General features: G+C 42.1%; 2 protein-coding genes across 5 annotated transcripts in view; one reads left to right on the forward strand and one right to left on the reverse strand.

The window, feature by feature from the left end:
* The window catches only part of REXO5 (RNA exonuclease 5), a 29956-nt gene extending 21353 nt beyond the window's left edge, over positions 1-8603 (reverse strand). For 2 of the 3 annotated variants that reach the window (XM_075830231.1, XM_075830233.1), the window contains exons 1-5: positions 8502-8603; positions 6506-6652; positions 3914-4032; positions 2292-2418; positions 4-115 (exon numbers count right to left, since the gene is read on the reverse strand). In XM_075830231.1, the coding sequence (XP_075686346.1) occupies positions 4-115; positions 2292-2418; positions 3914-4032; positions 6506-6640 (493 nt within the window). In that variant the 5' untranslated portion in view covers positions 6641-6652; positions 8502-8603. The other variant, XM_075830232.1, reaches the window with a different exon arrangement.
* On the forward strand, positions 8565-17819 carry ERI2 (ERI1 exoribonuclease family member 2). 2 transcript variants are annotated; one of them, XM_075830236.1, is made up of 11 exons: positions 8565-8725; positions 8913-8984; positions 9523-9565; positions 9705-9775; positions 11881-11961; positions 12655-12782; positions 12940-13096; positions 13792-13892; positions 15081-15162; positions 15288-15376; positions 15549-17819. In XM_075830236.1, the coding sequence occupies exons 3-11, from the start codon at positions 9543-9545 to the stop codon at positions 16827-16829; spliced, it is 2013 nt and encodes a 670-aa protein (XP_075686351.1). In that variant the 5' UTR covers positions 8565-8725; positions 8913-8984; positions 9523-9542; the 3' UTR covers positions 16830-17819. The 2 variants fall into 2 exon arrangements, with proteins under 2 accessions (XP_075686351.1, XP_075686350.1); XM_075830235.1 differs by having other exon boundaries at positions 8565-8709.
* Positions 17820-20053: the final 2234 nt, after the last annotated feature.

Consider the following 20053-nt stretch of genomic DNA (forward strand, 5'->3'; position numbering starts at 1 on the left):
TACCTTCTGTGCTGCGCTGACAATCTATTTTCTCCTTCTGGCCTGGAACATTTAGACGATTGAACCCAAGGAGAGTAGCAATAAAATCACTAGGGGACGGTGGCAGGCTGAATCGCTATATGGGAACAAGAATGAATATGGGGGATAAGTAGTTCTAAAAATCTGTAATATTATCGAAATAGGCATCTTCATGTTGCGTAAGAAACAAGGTCCGTAATTTGCAGTAAAATGCCAACATTATTACAACTCGTGTCAAATGCGTTTTTTTTTTTTTTTTTTTTACTTAGAAGAGAAAGGGTAACAGGCGACAATAGCAAGAATTCTGGCATGTCGGAAATTCTGATAGTCACGCAACTTATTTCCCCATTTAAAAGCATTGAGGTTACGTCAGTCGTGATCACGCCTTGCGACTTACACAACGTTGTCCTAGTCTTATCTATTCCATTCTAATCATATTTCTGTCAATGTTAAGATAGGTTTACAAAAACAGCAGGAATGAATGGCGATGGATAAAATATATAAGAAAAAAATAACCTTTCAAACATAATTTAAAGGCTATGTACACCTTTGCAAGGCAATTTTATTATTTATTTTTTTTATAAAAAGGTGTAAATTCTTTTTACTTTTTTTAGATACAGCTGCTTTGTATTCTGTATACAGAGCAGCTGTATCTAGCGCTATTCACTGAATCTGTAAGTCCCGCGGATAGGACAGGTTCAATGAGAGTGGGAGACACGCAGGACCCACCGGTCAAATTTCATAACTTAGATGTGATAGTTTACAGGTGGATCCTGCGTTCACTGAACCAGTCATGTCCGTGGGACTGACGGATTCAGTGAATAGCGCTAGATACAGCTGTTCTGTATACAGAATACAAGGCAGCTGTACCTACAAAAGTAAAAATAATTTGTAATAAAAAGTATTTGTACAGTTACACCAAACACACTGATACACCTATTTAAAGAGAAGGTGTCATGACATTTTTCTTTTTTTTTTTTTTTATAATATTGCTTTTAGTGTGATATTAAAATACATTTATTTTATTTATTTATTTGTGTTCTTGTGTTCTACTTATTTTTTTTTTCTTACTTTTACTTCTCTATGGGGGCTGCCAATTTTTTTTTGATCTCTGTATGTGTCGATTAACGACACATACAGAGATGGAATACGGCACATACATCCCCATAGAGAATGCGAACGGGAGCCGTTCCATTCACTATGGTGTACGCCGTCTGTGTGGGAACGCATGCGCCGCTCCCACACAGACCAAAACTAAGCTCGTTAGCAGAGCGATATCCGGCTCCATTTTCATGTGGACCGGAAGCCACTGCCGGACAGTAAGAGGACTACTTCTGGCCGCGGCTTCCGGCCATATATTCAAGGAAGCGAAGGCTCAAGGAATAGGAGCGGAGTTGGCAGGAGCAGGTAAGTTATGTTTGTGTATGTGAAGTGTCTATTATGTTCGTGTATGTTCGTGTTATACTGTCTGCTTAGCACTGTATCTAATCCTCCTACACTGTGCATTCGCTCTGAAATGGCGGCACACAGTGTAGGAGGTTTGAAGATTCAACCCCCTCCTTCTCCTGGCACTAGCCACAATAAGGGAGGGGGGATTGTGTGAGGACACTAGAGCGAGCGTGTCCACCCCAAATTCGCAGCATAAAGAAATGAGTTTGCTTTACCATATTGACCATGCTGCAATTTTGGGAACTGCTCCCTCTAGTGACCAGCACATGGAAATGTTATAAATTAGAATCTAATTTATAATATTTCCTGACTTGTGAAAAAAATGTAAAAATTAAAACAATGTGTAATCACTCAAATAATGATTGTTTAACTAAAAAAAACAAAAAAAAACGACACATTCCCTTTAAGAAAAAAAATTTGCTTTGCAAAGATGTTCATAGCCTTAAAAGTCACTGGGTCCTATTACCGAACCCATAGTGTGCCTATATTACACAGTTACAGCCTGAATTTCTCCTTTTGTGTACCAGCACCGCCCAATCAATGGGTTTCTGCTCCACAGTTAGCGTAATGGTAGCACCGTAGTAAGAGAGACCTGCCATCACCCATGGGACAAACAGATCATATCCCGCATTCACTATAATGGAGAGTGACCAAAGATGTGCGGCCACATCTCTGCCGGTGGACAGAGTACCTACATGGTCAGTGCTGATGTCAGTAGACCAGCCGCTGTCTATACAGAACCGGTTTTTAGGATCAATACAATTTTTTTAAATCTGAAGTAATAACTCTTGGTGCTGCTCTCCAACTTATAGGTCTGTACTTACATGTCTGAACAACTTTCTGAGAGAACGGAAGAGTAAATAAAACTGGTAGAAATGATGCTGACCGAGATCCTGCAGTACAACCACCACAACACCGGCAAGACGCTTCTGATGGTGAATACTACACCAGCTACAAAGTAAACACGGCAAAATAGGTTAAAGGGATTTCCCATTCTTTCATATTTATATACGGTGTATTCTTCACGTTCCCTTCTCAAAGCCAAAGGTTGATGTTGGTTAATGGTCATTGTTCAGTTGTGTTCAAATGCTTTACATCTAAGCTATGGACACCTTTGCACTGATTTTGTTAAAAAAAAGCAACTTTCTAAATAGTCAAAAATTTCCTACAATTTTGCTGCTGTAGAGTCTGTGTAACTCCTCTACACAGCTGGCTGTGCTTCTGACATAGGTGCCGACAACACAGCTCCTGACTGCTGTCTCAAGGCGGACGTCATATCCTCTTTATGGCGAGGCTGCTCTGTTTATTACTTTGAGAGGAGGGAAGGAGTCAGAGATCGAAAGGTCAGTGGGATACTGCATATGAGGGGGTCTGAAATTGAACGAAAGAGACTGCAGCCTCGAGTGCAACTTGTTGAACTCAAGATAACCACCTTGGAGTGTTAAGGAAATAATTTTCCCTGTGGTATGCTTTTGGTAACTGCTGCCCCACAATTCAGGGATTCAAGTGTACTTGGCCAGGACTACTGCCCAAATACCCCTAGAAAATGAACAGGTGGAGGACAATTAACGGGTAAGGGATACTTTGGTCAATTTTATAAATTGTTATATGCTGCCTGGAGTTTCACATTAAGGGAAAAAATTGGTGAAAATGATCCTCTGAGATCTCAGATACATGTGAGAGGATCCCATTGGTAAGGTCTGTCATCACGGACCACCACAGCTTTCCAAGGTGAAAGAACTCTATAGTGCACTCTGAGATTTTTGTCTAAAACAAGTACAGTCTTTTAGGGGTTAACGTAACAGAAGTCACAGTTTGAGCCACAGGGAGATGTACACAGTAACGTAGACTATGATATTTAATTTAAAAAAAGTTATGCCGACGCATACAAGACCAGCGTATGACAATTAGAAACTCTTAGGCTGGGTTCACACGAGCATGTTACGTCCGTAATGGACGGAACATATTTCGGCAGCAAGTCCCAGACCGAACACACTGCAGGGAGCCGGGCTCCTAGCATCATAGTTATGTACGATGCTAGGAGTCCCTGCCTCGCTGCAGGACAACTGTCCCGTACTGTAATCATGTTTTCAGTACGGGACAGTAGTTCCACGGAGAGGCAGGGACTCCTAGCATCGTACATAACTATGATGCTACGAGCCCGGCTCCCTGCACTGTGTTCGGTCCGGGATTAGCGGCCGAAATACGTTCCGTCCATTACGGACCGAACATGCTCGTGTGAATCCAACCTTAGCATGTGCCGGGTTGAATGGGGCCTATGAATATGTACAGAATATACAACAAGAGCTTTTGTGGCACATACGTCAAACGTAGGGCTCTAACACGATGCGAACAGTGCCTTAGGGACATGTGTCCGGTCACAAAATATACAAAAACTGAGTAATCAAGAGGTGGTTAAGCATCAAACATTAAAAGATTAACACACCTTGCCTGTGTGGCATTGCCCTTTTTTCCAATAACCGCATATTTCAGGAGTTGGTGTAACTGTAGGTGTTGGATTTCGCTGTTATCACAAAATAATGCGGGTGATAGTCTGGGTGCTTTCTGTAAAGAAACATAATAATCTACGTGACAAAAATGCTACAAAAAAAATGAAACACACACTATAACCAACAATAATATACACAAACTATGTTCACCTTTTCTAAGCATTTCCTTAGTAAATTATCCATTAAAATAAACTGCAATAAAGTGCAATGTATATAGCAAAAGAACAATGGGAAAATAAATATGCCACATACGCAATAAAGCATTTGAAATTTGGTCCAATCCAGAGAGACAAATTCTGGCTTTAAGTGTTACCGCACCCCCTGCACCCTGCTCTGAGCTTAATACGGTAACGTCCTGGGTAATTTATTATGCAGAGCAGGGTCGCAAGAGGCACAAATATGGAAGGACGGTTCAGACAGTGGTAGACCAAAGCCAGAAACTATTGTTTCTGACCAGCAGAGGGCAAATTGGGGGAGGACTTAAAGAGGCTCTGTCACCAGATTTTGCAACCCCTATCTCCTATTGAAGCAGATCGGCGCTGCAATGTAGATTACAGTAACGTTTAGTTTTTTTTTTAAACGAGCATTTTTGGCCAAGTTATGACCATTTTTATAGTTATGCAAATGAGGCTTTCTAAAGTACAACTGGGCGTGTTTAAAGTTATGTCCAAGTGGGCGTGTATTATGTGTATGTACATCTGGGCGTTTTTACTTCTTTTACTAGCTGGGCGTTGTGAATGGGAGTGTATGATGCTGACGAATCAGCATCATCCACTTCTCTTCACAACGCCCAGCTTCTGGCAGTGCACAGAGAGACAGCGTGTTCTCGAGAGATCACGCTGTGACGTCACTCACTTCCTGCCCCAGGTCCTGCATCGTGTCGGACGAGCGAGGACACATCGGCACCAGAGGCTACAGTTGATTCTGCAGCAGCATCAGCGTTTGCAGGTAAGTAGCTACATCGACTTACCTGCAAACGCCGATGCTGCTGCAGAATCAACTGTAGCCTCTGGTGCCGATGTGTCCTCGCTCGTCCGACACGATGCAGGACCTGGGGCAGGAAGTGAGTGACGTCACAGCGTGATCTCTCGAGAACACGCTGTGTGTCTGCACTGCCAGAAGCTGGGTGTTAACGAAGAGAAGTGGATGATGCTGATTCGTCAGCATCATACACTCCTAGTCACAACGCCCAGCTAGTAAAAGAAGTAAACACGCCCAGATGTAACACACATAATACACGCCCACTTGGACATAACTTTAAACACGCCCAGTTGTACTTTAGAAAGCCTCATTTGCATAAATATAAAAATGGTCATAACTTGGCCAAAAATGCTCGTTTTAAAAAAAACAAAAAACGTTACTCTTATCTACATTGCAGCGCCGATCTGCTGCAATAGGAGATAGGGGTTGCAAAATCTGGTGACAGAGCCTCTTTAAGCCTCATGCACACGACCGCCATTTTTTATCTGTGTGCTATCCACAATTTTGAGGATAGCACACGTACCAATTAATTTATATGGCCCCATGCACATTAACATGATGTTCATGGATCGGTGTAGGGGCCGCAATTCCGTGCCGCAAAAACTCAGGACATGTCATTTTATTGACCATATTAGCGGATCATGTGACCTACTCAGGGGTTTGGGAACAAGTCCGGCCTTCCTTAAAGGGGTTTTCCGAGATAAAATGATTATGTGTTAATGCTTGTTTTATTAATATAAATACATTTGTAATATACTTACATTTTCCAAAGTGGCCCCGTTTCCAGATCCTGCTGTGGGGTACTTGACGGGTGACGTCAATCTCTGGCCGCTGTGTTGATCTTCAATTATTTTCCGGGTATACGACACGTCACTTGTGACGTGCCATGTATGGGCTGTTCTGCTGTACAGCCAGTAACACGCATGCGCGGTCCCTGTTGTTCTCGCAGTCCATGTTGTTCTCGAGATAACAGCAGGGACCGCACATGTGCGTTACAACAGGACAGCCCAGACACGGCACGTCACAAGTGACGTGTCGTATACCCGGAAAATAATTGAAGATCAACACAGCGGCCAGAGATTGACGTCACCCGTCAAGTACCCCACAGCAGGATCAGGAAACGGGGCCACTTTGGAAAATGTAAGTATATTACAAATGTATTTACATTAATAAATTACAAGCATTAACACAGTCATTTTATCTCGGACAACCCCTTTAATTTTTGAAAGATCTGTGAATACTGATGACATACTTATGCACTACGGAAGGTTTTTTTACAGACTGCAAAGTCACTACGGTCGTGTGCATAAGGCCTTACTGTGACTACTGCCTGAACTCCTGGTTTGTTGAATAGACCTGATCAAATAAACCTCCGTCCCCACACCCAACTTTTGAAAAAAAAGTCCATAGGGGGCAGTCCCAATTGAGAGCCACTCTAGCTAATAGACATGTGTTCTAGATTTCTAAGAAATCTACAAAACGGATCCCACACGTGAAAATGATTATTACACACGCATAAGACAAACTGCTGTACACGGAGAGATCACCTTGAACCTCTGTAGGTCTAAACCATTGACTGCTTCTTGGCTACTATGAATCTCATCCTTCCGCTTCTTGGAGCTCGTTTTTTCTTCATCATCGGATGGTCTTTTACGTCGCTTCATAGACTTGGTCTCAGCCATTTGAACCTACCGCTGTCGAAAGGCAAGAGAGAAATTGAGCATTTGAAGAAACCTTAATTTTTTATGGGATTTTACTTAGTTAATCCCCACCACAACGTACGTATGGTTCCAAAATACTACTACATTTCCTATTTGTGGCTGCTCTCCGCTCCCGCGGCGATGACCGCTGATATCAAGGAGTTTCAGTATCCAGACCAGTGAGGATCAGCAGATCACAGCGCTGACTTGCGTTAGAGAGTATATTTAAGAATTGCATTAATAAGGGTATGTTCACACGCAAACTCGTTTTTCGCGGCGTCCATTACGGACGTAATTGGAGCTGTTTTTCAATGGAGTCAATGAAAAACGGCTCCAATTACGTCCCAAAAAGTGACATGCACTTCTTTGAGGCGGCCGTCTTTTTACGCGCCGTCTTTTGACAGCGGCGCGTAAAAAAAAAAGCCTGTCTGCACAGAACACCGTAAGACCCATTGAATTCAATGGGCAGATGTTTGACGACGGATTGGAGCAGTTTTTTTGGCCGTAATTTAAGGCGAAAAACGCCTGAATTACGTCCGTAAATAGGGCGTGTGAACATACCCTAACAATTTTATAATATATTGCTAATATAGGAATCACTGTAGGAATATTACAAAAGCAACACTCACTCCTGGCAAATTTCCTGACCCAGGATGTTTTACATTTTTCACCGTGTAATATTGACGAGACATCATATAGACATGTAGGATGTTTTTATCAGTGGGGCTCTGTAATCAGGGACCTCTATCAATATCTAAAAGGAAGGGGCACCAGGCACTGTAATGAGCCCAGTGCCCTTAAGAATCTCACATCTTCTAAGATCTTTATATTCTAACAAAGTGATCATAAAGCAGTGGTCTCTGCAAGGCATGCTGGGTGTCGCCGTTTCACATCAGCTGGAAAGCCGCAGGTTAGAGACCATGGCTTTAAAGGGACTGTAATGCGCAGGGTTTGGAGATGTAAACGGGTGGATCTGTGAACTAGTGCCCCACCAATCGCTACTATAAAGGGGCTCAAAATAAACTGGTGGGTGATGTTAAAAAAAAAAAAAAAGAGAAAATTAGGGTTAAACAAGTGCAGTCATTTCTATAAAACCCCCGAACATAAGGGTTTTCCAACCACACAGATGTATCGTCTATCCACAGGATTGTTGAGAAACGTATGATCGCTGGCGGTCCCACTAGAACAGGGGTCGCTGCGCTCGTCTGCTTCGGTCACCCCCATAGTTTGAATGGAGCGGCACCGCGCGTGTTTGAACACTGCTACATTCCAAAATGAGTCCTCACTGCAGTCGTGAGGAGGATCAGGGGACTCAGGACCTCCGTTCTAGTGGTCGGTGTGGATCACAGCCATCATACATTTCTCAACTATCCTATAGACAACAAATAATTGTATATAGTGGGAAAACAACCGCTGAGTGCGATTCCAGCGTCTAGAAATAGAGCGCCAAAAAGTTCTGATTACTTACAGTCTCTGCAGATTATAGTCCACGTACAGGACGCAGCGGTCACGTGGTCAGTTTACAGCATACCGATCTATGCTACCACAATCTGCTCCATCTTTCAGCAATTACTAGTAAAGAGCAACAGCTCACTTTTTATTTTCGAATACAATACATAAGCGTTACATATATATAATAATAAAAAATAGAAAGCAGCAGCACCCACAAAAGGCAGTTGTATGGGTGCCAAGCAAGTCGTCCTGATCCAAGGACTAAATAATAAAGAAATCTTGCAGAACTCCAATATGAAAAAAGTGGTGGTTTATTGAGTCAGTCAACAAAAGGACTTTGTTGACTGAAATAAATATATATAATCATTGGGGTCGGCGCCTGTTTACTTACAGGGAGCACCGCAGCATCAGGACAGCAAACAAATCTGACCACACGTGCGCTCCATCATTACATCTGCCATCGATTGCACAGCCTGGGCGTTTGTGACAGACCAGCGCAGTCGATGACCAAGTCGTCGCAGGGTGATGACGTAACGGAAATGGTGTTTACAGCGGGGGATTTTAAACACAAATGTCGCTGCAGCTGGAAAGAGCTGCCGGTGAGTAATGAAGAAGGTAAATGATATGTATGGCAAACGCATTGCCCGTCTCTATAGACCGTAAGAGCTCCCTACAGGCTATATATATATATATATATATATATATATATATATATATATATCTATCTATCTCTTATTGTTAAAATGTGGGCACCCCCAAATATCACATACTTGTATTTACAACAACATCTTACTCCTTGCAGGCCTAGTGAGCCGCTGTTGCATCTCAAGGGGACTTAGAAGAGGCAGCGTTTCCTCTAGAGGGTGTCTATGAGGTGAGATGGCTTTGGGGGATCGGGAAGGGTAGGGTGGGGGGCTGCTGTTATTTAACTAGGAGTAATCTGTGGAATGCTGTTGTTAAATGGGTCACCTGGGGGGTGTCTATGTGAAATGGGGGTCACCTCGGGGCTATTGTCCTGTGGGCTGTCGTTTAATGGGGGTCATCAGGAGGACTGGTGCTGTTTAATGGGATCATCTGTGGGCTGCCCCTGTGAAATTGGGACATCTGAGGTTAGCTCTATGAGAACCTCCGTAGCTTGCTCTCAGGAACATTGGGGGCAATAAAAGAAAAATGCAGAAAACTTTTGTCCTGTTCCCTGCATGACACGTAATGGCCTGTCTAATAGCATGGTGCGTGAGCGGCCTTACTTGCTTCTTCTGGGGGCCGCTTGATCTGTGCTTAGTAGATACATTACCAAAAAGTATCTTGTGTACCAGAATCTTTTGTTCATCCCGTGCTAAATGGTTCCCCTCCCCACTTAAACTTACAAAAAAGAATTCTCAAAGATGTTTATTAACTTTTTATTTCAACAGATAATTGTCCTGGAGTCAAAATGAACACAAAGCAGCTTGCAAAGTAAGATATGAATTCTCTTTGGTATTTTTAGCTGACATCATTCAAATGACAGGCTGTCGGTATTGGGTTTATTTTCCTGCTATGAGCAATGGATTTCCACAATATGAAATAATAATATCTCTGCTTTGACTTGACCTAGGCGGCTTGGTCTTATAAGGAGGAGCTCCAAGTTGTCTCTGAATGCTAGGAGTTCCGGCAGCCCCAAATCTAGTAAGTGTCACTTCTCACAGATCACATTTTATGTTCAATAAGTTTTTTTATTAAAGTGAAGTGAATCAAAGCCTAAACTTGTAAAAATCCATGAGAAATAAACAATTGAATAAAGGGAACGTGAGCTACATACATCTGTGAAACAAAAATGATCCCTGGACGATGGCATATAATGAATATTACTTCAAATTGCATAAATATTGGAAAACCAGTCAAGACACCAAACACTTGAAACAAGCGAAGATCAAAAGGGAACAAAAAAAAAATGGGGGTATATAAGACTAACGTACAGAAGGAAGGTCACAATAGACGCAAGCTAAAGAGAAGTGGGGATAGAGCTATGGATAGGGTCAAGTCCCCTTACCCGGGTCTGAAACGTTGAGGCATTCCGAATGGATGTGCAAGATAGCCAGATTAGTTGGAATGAGTATATGCCTGGAATCTGCTGGTAACAAGCTACCACCAATTCTTCCATGTGCATAATGTGATTTAAGAAAGTCTACCCATTGCACTCTAGTGGGGGGAATGGAGGATCTCCAGAGCCTTGGGAAGATCAACCTCCTAGTAATCAGAAAATCTCTTGGAGCCCCTTCTGAATGGAAGAAAATGATCCCGAGATTATAGATAAAAAGCCGACCTCCGGAGTATTTTTCACTGAGTCCTTACAAATGGAATTAAAAAGAAGCCTAATGGCATCCAAGAGTATTCACCACTGGACAAGCCCACCAATTGTGAAGCATAGTGCCTGGGGCATCAGAGCACCTCCTACATGATGCAAAAACCAAGGGGAACATTTACTGTAACGGCATCTGAGTCCTGTACCATATGGGGAGTATTTTAAATTGGTCTCCTGCAAATTACGGGAAATTTGTGCGGTGCCCATTCACAGAACATAGATTCTCAACAGGTCAGGTCTCCCTGCAGAGAAGTATAGAAGCTCTGTAGGTGGTTATAAGCAATGCTTGCGAAGTTCCCGGTAAAAGAATCTACGAGCGGTTTCAAACTTTGAGAGCACAAAACATGTCAGATTTGTGGATTTGTTTCACTGGGTGAAGCCCAAAAACACAATTTCTATGAAAACCTGAGGGGAATTGAGGGTTATGCACCAAGTGGGTCAGTGGTCCTGGAATCGATGAAAGCTTGTATTGTTTAATAACATTGAACTGGGCTGGGATCCAGAGGGGCGAAATAAGAGGCTATGAATTGAGTGAAGATTCTACATGTACCCATAGTTTGGAGGAAGAATTCTAGAGGATGTCCAAAATGCATGTAAGGATTGTCCTCTGGTACAGCAAGAAGTCTAGGCCTACACCCCATTTTCATTGGGATGTTAGTAGTGAATCTGCTAAACTTGGACGAGAACGCCCCTAGACAACGCGTGAGGCCACAGTTTATAAATTGGAGAGGTAATTCTTAGGCACCATGCACGGGACCGTCTGAAAAAGGTATAGCATCTTAAGCAGGTTGTCCATCTTCAGTACATTTAACCCTTCCAAACCAAGGCAGCAGCAGTTTTGACCAGTTCAGAGACTATCCTTAGGATAGGCTATCCATAGTTGATTGCTTGGGGTCCGACTCTCGGGACCCCCGCCGATCAGCTGTTTTGAAGGGTGTGCAGCATTTGTACTTGCTCACTGAATCGTCGACACAGATGTAGCGGCGATTCACAGTTGAAGTGAATGGGAGAAGGCTACAATTCTGTGAATTGCCGCTACACTAACTCATACGAGCCCTGCACCCCCTTCAAAACAGCTGATCGACGGGGGTCCGACCAATCACCTATTGATGGCCTATCCTGAGGATAGGCCATACATTTTTAGGCACTGGAAAACCCCTCTAAGAATTTCAGACTTGTGGATGTTCACCTTTAAAATTAGAGAGCAAAACAAAAAAATCAAAATTTTTCTAGTATCGCCGGAAGACCAGCTTTAGAAGAGGTAACATATGAGAGCAAGTCATTGGCAAAGACAGACCCTTTATATCTAACCGGTTCTACCAGAACTCCCTGTATTGCCCTAATTGCATTGGTAAAGGACCCCATTACTCACAGATGACATTTTAAAGGGGTTGTGCATTGTAAACTTTTTTTTTTTCGTCTTTTGTAGAACAATTTTTTGACTACTTGATTGTCATTGACTTTGAGTCAACATGCTGGAAAGATACGAAGCACTATGGTCAAGAAATCAGTAAGTATTATGTAATAGAACTGAGAGATTTGAGGGGATGTTTTGCCTTCTCTTGATAAGTTGTGGTCTGGTATCAGTTTGATAGGAGCCCCAAATTTTTGTTTTATGCCCCTTGCACACGGCCGTAGATTTAGTTCGTAATTGCGGACCGCAATTATGGACCCATTCATTTCTATTGACCACTGACACCTTCCCGTATATTTGCGGGAAGGTGTCCGGGCCTTAGAAAGCCTCCGCAAAAGATAGGACATGTCCTATCTTTTGCTTTTTACGGACCGTGTTCCCATACTTTATGTGGGAGCACGGGCCGAAAATGCAGGTGGCCAGCCGTGCCTGTAATCGCGGACTGTGATTACGGACACGGCCGCGTGCATGAGGCCTAATGCCGTGGACAGCCACCCGCATTTTCAGCTCGTGCTCTCATATAAATATCGGGCACCAAATATAACGGCACCGATATCTAAATAACGGAGGGAGGTAGAAAAAAAAATGTAAAGTGCCCCAGGGTTTGTGCAGCCCTCCCTATTACATTCTGCAAACAGCTGCACATGTATGGAAAGGTTCTCTTTAAGTCACCCCAAGTTATGAAATGTTAGACACTATTATAACTTCATTGCTGCTTAATGTCATTGGCCGCCTACTGGATTTTTTCATGCAATTGTGTAATATGTGCATATATGTTCTTGGTTCTAGTTGAATTTCCAGCAGTTTTATTAAATTTGTTGAATGGAGAAATTGAGTCCGAGTTTCACACGTACGTTCAGCCACAAGAGCACCCAATTCTTTCAGACTTTTGCACGGAGCTGACCGGAATAATGCAGGTATACATGTTCACTTCTCTTTAAAATTGCTGATCAATAAGGTAGAAAGTGATTTATATGTCTGCAGTTTTAGGTCACCCCATTTCTAGGTGTGTCCAGATCACTTTTCTTTTCTCAATGCAGTTTGTATAACAGGAATATTCTATTTGTATAACAGCAACAAGTGGATGACGGTGTTCCTCTAAAGATCTGTCTATCCCAGTTTTGCACCTGGATTAAAAAACTTCAAAAGGAGAGGCACATTGTTTTCCCTGGTGCTTTACCAACTGCTACATCTTCAGAGCAGAAGATGTGTGGATTTGTAACTTGGTCAGGTACTGTTCGTTTTGTTAACCTAAATAGGTATAAAATTCCGTGCTGATTTCTTACTATATATTTATAGGGATCAGAGCTCAAATTTTCTGTTACAGAGCTCCAAACCCCCTTCTCCACTTTACAGAGATATAGTTAAAATTAAGGCTGCCTGTAGCCGCCAGCAGGGGGAGCTTACTGCATACAGGTTTACACAGCCTCCATTGAACTCTAAATTAAATTCACATGCAGTAAGCTCCCCCCTAGACCTAGCTGCAAGCTGCCATCCTTAAGAAGGGTAGCGGGGGATTTGGCACTCTGTATCAAACAAACCGCTCAGATTACTACAAAAATATATTATGAAATTTTGGACCTAAAAATGAAATGTTCTGTAAAGGTGGATATTGCCGGTGGTGTCCGCATGCAATTAAAAAAGAGATATATATTCTTGGAAACCGCACTCTGGCACACTTAAAAATACATAGCACTTATAGCCAGTTTAATATAACAGTACAAACAAGGCATATATAGGACAGTATCTATCTGTAGGTGTATTGTTGTCAAACACCTTCATGGGACCCTGATGCCAAAAGGCTGATTTGTAAAGATAAACAACCCACCCACCAGATCACCCTAATATGATTTCACAAAAACGATATACACTTTATTTGGAAAATAGAACATTTTGTATGTTAGTGATTGTTACTGATTGTTTCAGACTGGGATCTCGGGATTTGCTTACTTTACGAATGCAGAAGGAAACAGCTGAGGAAGCCAGACATTCTGAACTCCTGGATTGACCTCCGGTTAACATACAAGGTAAGTAAGTACCCTAAGGGTAACGAGACACACAGCATAAACACTGTGGATTTCCAACAACGGATTTCTTTTTCGGAAAATTCCCAGCTTATTCCAGTTGCAGCAGTGTGGATGAGATCTGAACAAATCTCATCCACACACTGTGTAAAAAAATCAGCTGAGAAATCGTTCATATATTGACCTGCGGTGCAATTTCTTAATCAATGGGGAGGTAAAACCCACAACAAATAACAGATGTTGCTTTTGTTTGCAGTGGGAAAAGCTGTGATTTATCTGCAAAGAACGCCAATTATAAAAAAACATAGCTTTTTCTTTTTTTGTTTAAAATCAATAAAAGGTAATCCCTCCTGGACGTTGCCATAGCGACGTGTTCTTCTGTTCTCCGTCCTGTTTAGCCTCCTGAGATGACTATCCCATGTGACTGCTGCAGCGTCATCCCAGGCTGCCCAGAGAACAGAGGGATGTGTCGCTATGACAACGCCCGGGGGCATTACCTTTTTTTTATTTTTTTCCAGCAGTGAAGATTACACCAGAAAATCTGCTTTCTAATTTGGTGCGTTTTTTTGGCCAGCATTCTCTGTGGGCTCCAGGACTGTATACTTTTTTGCCACGTATCTGCCCTGTGTGAACCCATCCTAACTGTGACAAAGCAGTCACAATGCAGCTGCAGGCAAGGATACTTTAATTTCAAGTAAATCCATTATAATAATGAAGCTAACTACGTACACTATTCTCTAGCTGCCTGCAGTTATCCGTCCCGGGTCAGCAATGCGGAGTCCAGTGTCAAATCACTACTTTTGGCCTTTACTACATGGATGAAAGCTGCCTAACATACGTTGGGCTAACTGTTGGGCATATAAACGGCATCGGTCACCAAAATGTGCTACGTGTTTGTACCAATCACTTTACAACTTTCATATATTCTGCACTATGTTGGGGTAATTAATTTTGATCCTCTTTGTATCTCAATCAAAAAGGCTGCTAACTAATTTTTATTTGGGACTCTGTCGTCCCAGAATACATCATTTAGAAGTTTCTTCTATATTCTGAAAATTCACTGGCCTGTCATGTGGCGTTACAAGTACTGCTGAGCAACTCGTGTCATATGGATGTCACATAGGGGTCCTCCACTCGGGGTGTGTTTCTGTTGCGGCTAAACGAAGTCTCACTGATCATGTTTTCTTTCAGCTTTTCTACAATCGCAAACCCAAAGGCTTAAATGGAGCTTTACAAGATGTTGGAATTGAGTTTTCAGGAAGGGAACACTCTGGTATGGTTGTTTCTGTATACATAGAAAGTGAATTGGAGTTTTAGAAAGAGAGGAGCATATACTGTACAACTTTTTGTTCATCTACTGTTTGGTTCCCTGTTCATTTTTAGTTTGGTTGTTTTCAGGCCTAGATGATTCCCGGAACACGGCAAGGCTCGCTTGGAGAATGATCTGTGATGGTTGTGTTATGAAAATTACTAAATCTTTAGATAAGGTCAGTTGGTTTTTTAGGTCTCCATTTTTTCTTCATTCAACTAACCACGATGAATAGAGCAATGTAGATAACTTCTGGAGACCACACTTGAAGAAAATAATAACTTTTTATGAGACTTATTGTGGTAATGATTCATTTTTGAAGAATTCTGGGCTTTCTTTGTGAAAACTAGGTATCCCCCAATTCTTCTGTGAGACAGGGCCCCCCAGGGGCTGCTCAAGTTCATGAATCCAGACAAGGTGATGTCAAACAGACATTGACTTTAGGTAAAGAAGACGGGCTAGACTTCAGGAAGGATCCAACATCTGATAAAACTGTTGACCTGAGAACCAGTGACCACAAAGACAGTATGGCTGGTGCCAAACAACTGAAAGAAATGCAGCCGCACCAGACACTAATAAATGGACTTTCCACAACGCTTGGTAATAATAATAAATACAGGTTCTCCACCCGAACTTCACTTGTTCCAGACAAAAATGGCATACAGATTGGAGCCTTCACCTCTACACCTCTGGATCATTCTCTACATGGCAGAAGTCACGTTTTAATGTCTACTACTGTTGTGACTGTGAATGATGTCTCTGCTCTGGATATAGACTCCTGCTCAGATTTGTCCATTTTAGCTGACTGGGAAGAAGCCGCTGTTATAGAGGATTCTCAGCAAGACAAATATGAAGGCCCGACAAAGCCGCAACCAGATCAGTTACCAGTAAATTTACCATCATCTGCTGTCTTAGTGGTTCCAAACAGAAATAGCTGCCAGGCAATGAGCACTTTTGGGGTTCCAAATCTCCACACTAAATCTGTTGTGTATAAAAGTCCGGACACCACTATTTATAATGTCGATATGAAGAAACCGGCGTCTAGTGGGTCAGCCTTTAAACTACCCAATGCCTTGAGAAATAGAACAAACCTTCCAACTTCAACCACTGGGCAAATAAGTAAGACGTCTACATTGCTAGATTACTTTCCAAAAAGGAAACTTCATAGTGTAAGCTTCTGCTCTCCCCCCAAGAAAATTCCCTTCACCATACATGAAGATCAAGGTAACCGCTCCTTACCTGTGACGACCGGCGGCTCACGTGTCCTCTCGAATAAAGTTTTAAACTCTACAGTTAACTTGAACAGAAACTTTGGGGTAACAAAATGTGACCGTATTACTTCTCCAATGTGCCATTGTGGTCGCAGGACGAAGAAACTCACTGTTTCTAATTTAGGTCCTAACCATGGAAGGGTTTTCTATAGCTGCTCTGTACGAAAGAGAGACGATGAGAACGGTAAAGGCTGTAACTATTTCAAATGGGAGGACACACTTTTGAAAGAGAATTCTGCAAACACGTCCGCCTTCTTATCAGTCAGTGGGATATGTGCCAATTCCAATAAAAGTTTGATTTCCGCAAGGCCTTCTGTAACAAAGCCATTTATCAAACTAAGACCAACCATGAGAACCTAATTTTTATATTTGCTACCAGGATCATTTACTACAAGTGATTTCCATATAATTTCGATCGTATTCGGACAGTTTGAAGACATGTAAATATTGTTCATCTTAAAACAGGAGCAAATGTGGACATCATTACTTATATATAAAAGTTATAACCCCAGCACTACTACTTACGTACCTCGTGGGGTCCCCCCTCCCTCCACGCCACAAGGGTTTGTGCAGTATGATAACCTACCAAGCTTTATCACTGAAGAAAAGCCCTTGGCTTGTTGGGTTTACCATTCTGCCAATATCTCCTCTGCTATAAATCATGAAATGATGTCATTACAGAAGGAATTTACAAACCGTCCCAGAGATTCTTGTGTCTCGGTTGTTTACACACTCGAAAGACAGGGTCATATTTATTAAGAGTCCTATAGAAAACTCTCCTTGTCTCTTAGCAACCAATCACAGTACAGCATTCATTTTTTTTTTTTTTTTCAAAGCGGGTTAAGGCCCTGTTCACATCTTTCCATTGTTCTGCTCCGTCAGCAACGGTCCTGAAGCAACGGTTCCGCTGCACATTGGATAGCGCTAACGGAATCTATTGACTTCAATGGGTTCGGACGGCTTTCCAGCGGCATGTTCGTCGTTTTACCAGAAACCATAGCGCAGCATGCAGCGCTATGGTTTCTGGTAATTTTGCCGGCACTGTGATGGAGGCCCCAACGCAGATGTGAACAGGCCCTAAGCAAGGAAATGGTTGCAATGGGCCAGTTTTTCTGCTAGATAGTTTTAATAAATTAGGCTTTTTGTCTCGGATGTTACATGATCTGTTTGCACATCACTGCTGAAAGTTTTATTGTAATATTTTAAACTAATTTTATTGAATGGTCTTGCAGATTGCAATATTATTGTGTATATGAAATGAACTGTCTTTATACGTTGCATCACTGCAGCTAGGAGCATGCAACGCTGTAATGTCATTAGAACACTACAGAAATAAATAATTTTGTATTTTTACTTGGAATGCTAATTTTTCATATTAAAATTATTATACAAAATGAAGGTCTTCGATGTGAGTTCTATGTATTTTCTGTTCACTCCTACTGTTATGTTGCTACTACTGTTTCACTACTGCCCATCCTACTGCCACTATTATCTATACAATATTACGACTGCTCTTACATAGTCTTGTAATACTTCTTCTCCATCACTTGCAATTGATTTGGAATTCAGAAATTGTTCTTAAATGTTTTAGTAAAATTCTGATATTTTTAAAGCGGGTTCAGTCTGCGCAGTACAATAATAATCCAGAAATGCGGGCACTGCTGACATCAAGTATCCAAAAGACTGGAAGACTTCTTTATTGACAAAAAAGTGGCTACGTCTTTCAATATCGCATCAGTCAATTGCAAGCGGAAGGGCACATTTAACGCCCACCCGGGGAAAAGAGCTGCAGCTGAACACCAACTTCTACAGGATGTTACCAGGGTAGTGCCACCTTAGCCACAACACACCAGTGACCGCGCTATACCTACTAGTGTCCATAACGTTGTGCTGGGATCTGGACACTGAGGCGCTGTGTTTTTGTAATATTTTTTTTTGTTACAGTGTTGCAGACTGTACAGTAGACCGGTCATTCAGTTGTTACCCCTCTGTCTACTACTGATAATATTCAGCTTCACTGAAGGCCGCAAAACAATGTGTTTTTTCTTTGTAGTGTAGCTTGTCGCGCTGACATCTACTGGCCAATGTCAAAGCTACAATATTTAATTTTTTCAAATAAAAGCCACGTGAACAAGTGTTTGTAGTAGAGGTCTTGCATATAAGATTAGGCTGTGTTCACACATTGTGGTCAATTTGTCTTTTTCAGCGTTTTTTGCAAAATCTTATCACAATGGCGTTGTTTAGCTGTGTTTATTTAAAAATTGCATTTTGACTGCAACATATGAACACAGAAAGTTGCAAAAAGTTACAGAGAGTTATAGAAAGGGAAGGTAGGATATTTGTTCATTAAGGCCCAATGGTTTGATGGTTTGCATCCTAAAAATCCATTGGGCCTCCTTCTGCAAAATCCGCCTATCCCAATCTCCACCTCTGGCTGGTGATGGAACAAGTTCCATCCCCTGAAATTTAGGGACCATCGGGTCCCCTAGATGGCAATCCCACACATGCCTAGAGACAGAGGTATCACGCTTCCTGTTGATGTCCCCTACATGGTCCCTAATTCTCCGCCTAAACCCTTGTTTAGTTTTGCCAATATATTGTTTCTCACATACACAGGTAATGAGATACACTACCCCTTTGGTGAGGCAGTTTATGAAAGATCTCATGTTATAGACTTGTCCAGTTGTTTTGCTCCTAAAAGTTTTACTGTTCCAGATGGAACTGCACGCTTTACATTCTCCACATCCATGCGTTCCCTTCAGATTGGATGCCAACCAGGTTTTAGTGCCCCCAGCTTCAAGGTGGCTATGTACAAGTCTGTCTTTAATATTTCTGCCTCTTTTGAACGTGATCTGAGGTCTATCACCGACAAGATTCCCTACATCAGGGTCTGCTTTAAGAATATCCCAGTAGGAGGTAAGTATCTTCCTCACCTCCTGGTGTGCTGCATCCAAGGTCCCTATCACTCTGATGGTTTCCTCCTTCTCAGGATGTATCTTAGGATTCAGGAGGGATTCTCTATCTACCAGCAGAGCATGTTGATATGCTGTTTTTAACACACCTCTGGGATATCCCCTACATTCAAACCTCTCAGTTGGACCTCTTGCTGACCTCTTGAAGTCTGACACTGTAGTACAGTTCCGTCTTGCTCTGATGTACTGGCCCTTGGGTATACCCATTTTCAGGGGTTTGGGATGCCAACTCTCCCACCTCAATAAGCTGTTTGTTGTAGTAATTTTTCTAAACATTTCTGTTTGAATGTAGCCCAAATCAGTCTTCTCAATTTTAATATCGACAAAAGTAATGACCCTTTCTGTGATTTCTGAGGTAAAATAAAGGCCTAGATCATTGATATTCAAGATCGTTACAAATTCCTTAAATTCAACAGATGTACCTGACCATAAAATGAAGACATCATCAATGAATCTAAGCCACATAACAATGGACGAGGTATATTTGTCCATTTTCTCACTAAACACAAATTCCTTCTCCCACCAGCCCAGGAAGAGGTTGGCATAGGTGGGGGCACGATGCCTGCCCCTCGCCCCTCCCCCCATAGCTGGTGGAAAATCTTGTGATCAAAG

This window comes from Rhinoderma darwinii, chromosome 6, assembly GCF_050947455.1.
Source record: "Rhinoderma darwinii isolate aRhiDar2 chromosome 6, aRhiDar2.hap1, whole genome shotgun sequence".
Taxonomy (NCBI): domain Eukaryota; kingdom Metazoa; phylum Chordata; class Amphibia; order Anura; family Rhinodermatidae; genus Rhinoderma; species Rhinoderma darwinii.

Bases quoted from the DNA above. Each gene is read 5' to 3' on its own strand.
- ERI2 (XM_075830236.1), top strand. From the start codon at position 9,543: ATGAACACAAAGCAGCTTGCAAA. The intron at 11,962-12,654 runs GTAAGTATTATG...TCTTGGTTCTAG, and splicing joins GCACTATGGTCAAGAAATCA to TTGAATTTCCAGCAGTTTTA. The intron at 15,163-15,287 runs GTATGGTTGTTT...GGTTGTTTTCAG, and splicing joins TTCAGGAAGGGAACACTCTG to GCCTAGATGATTCCCGGAAC.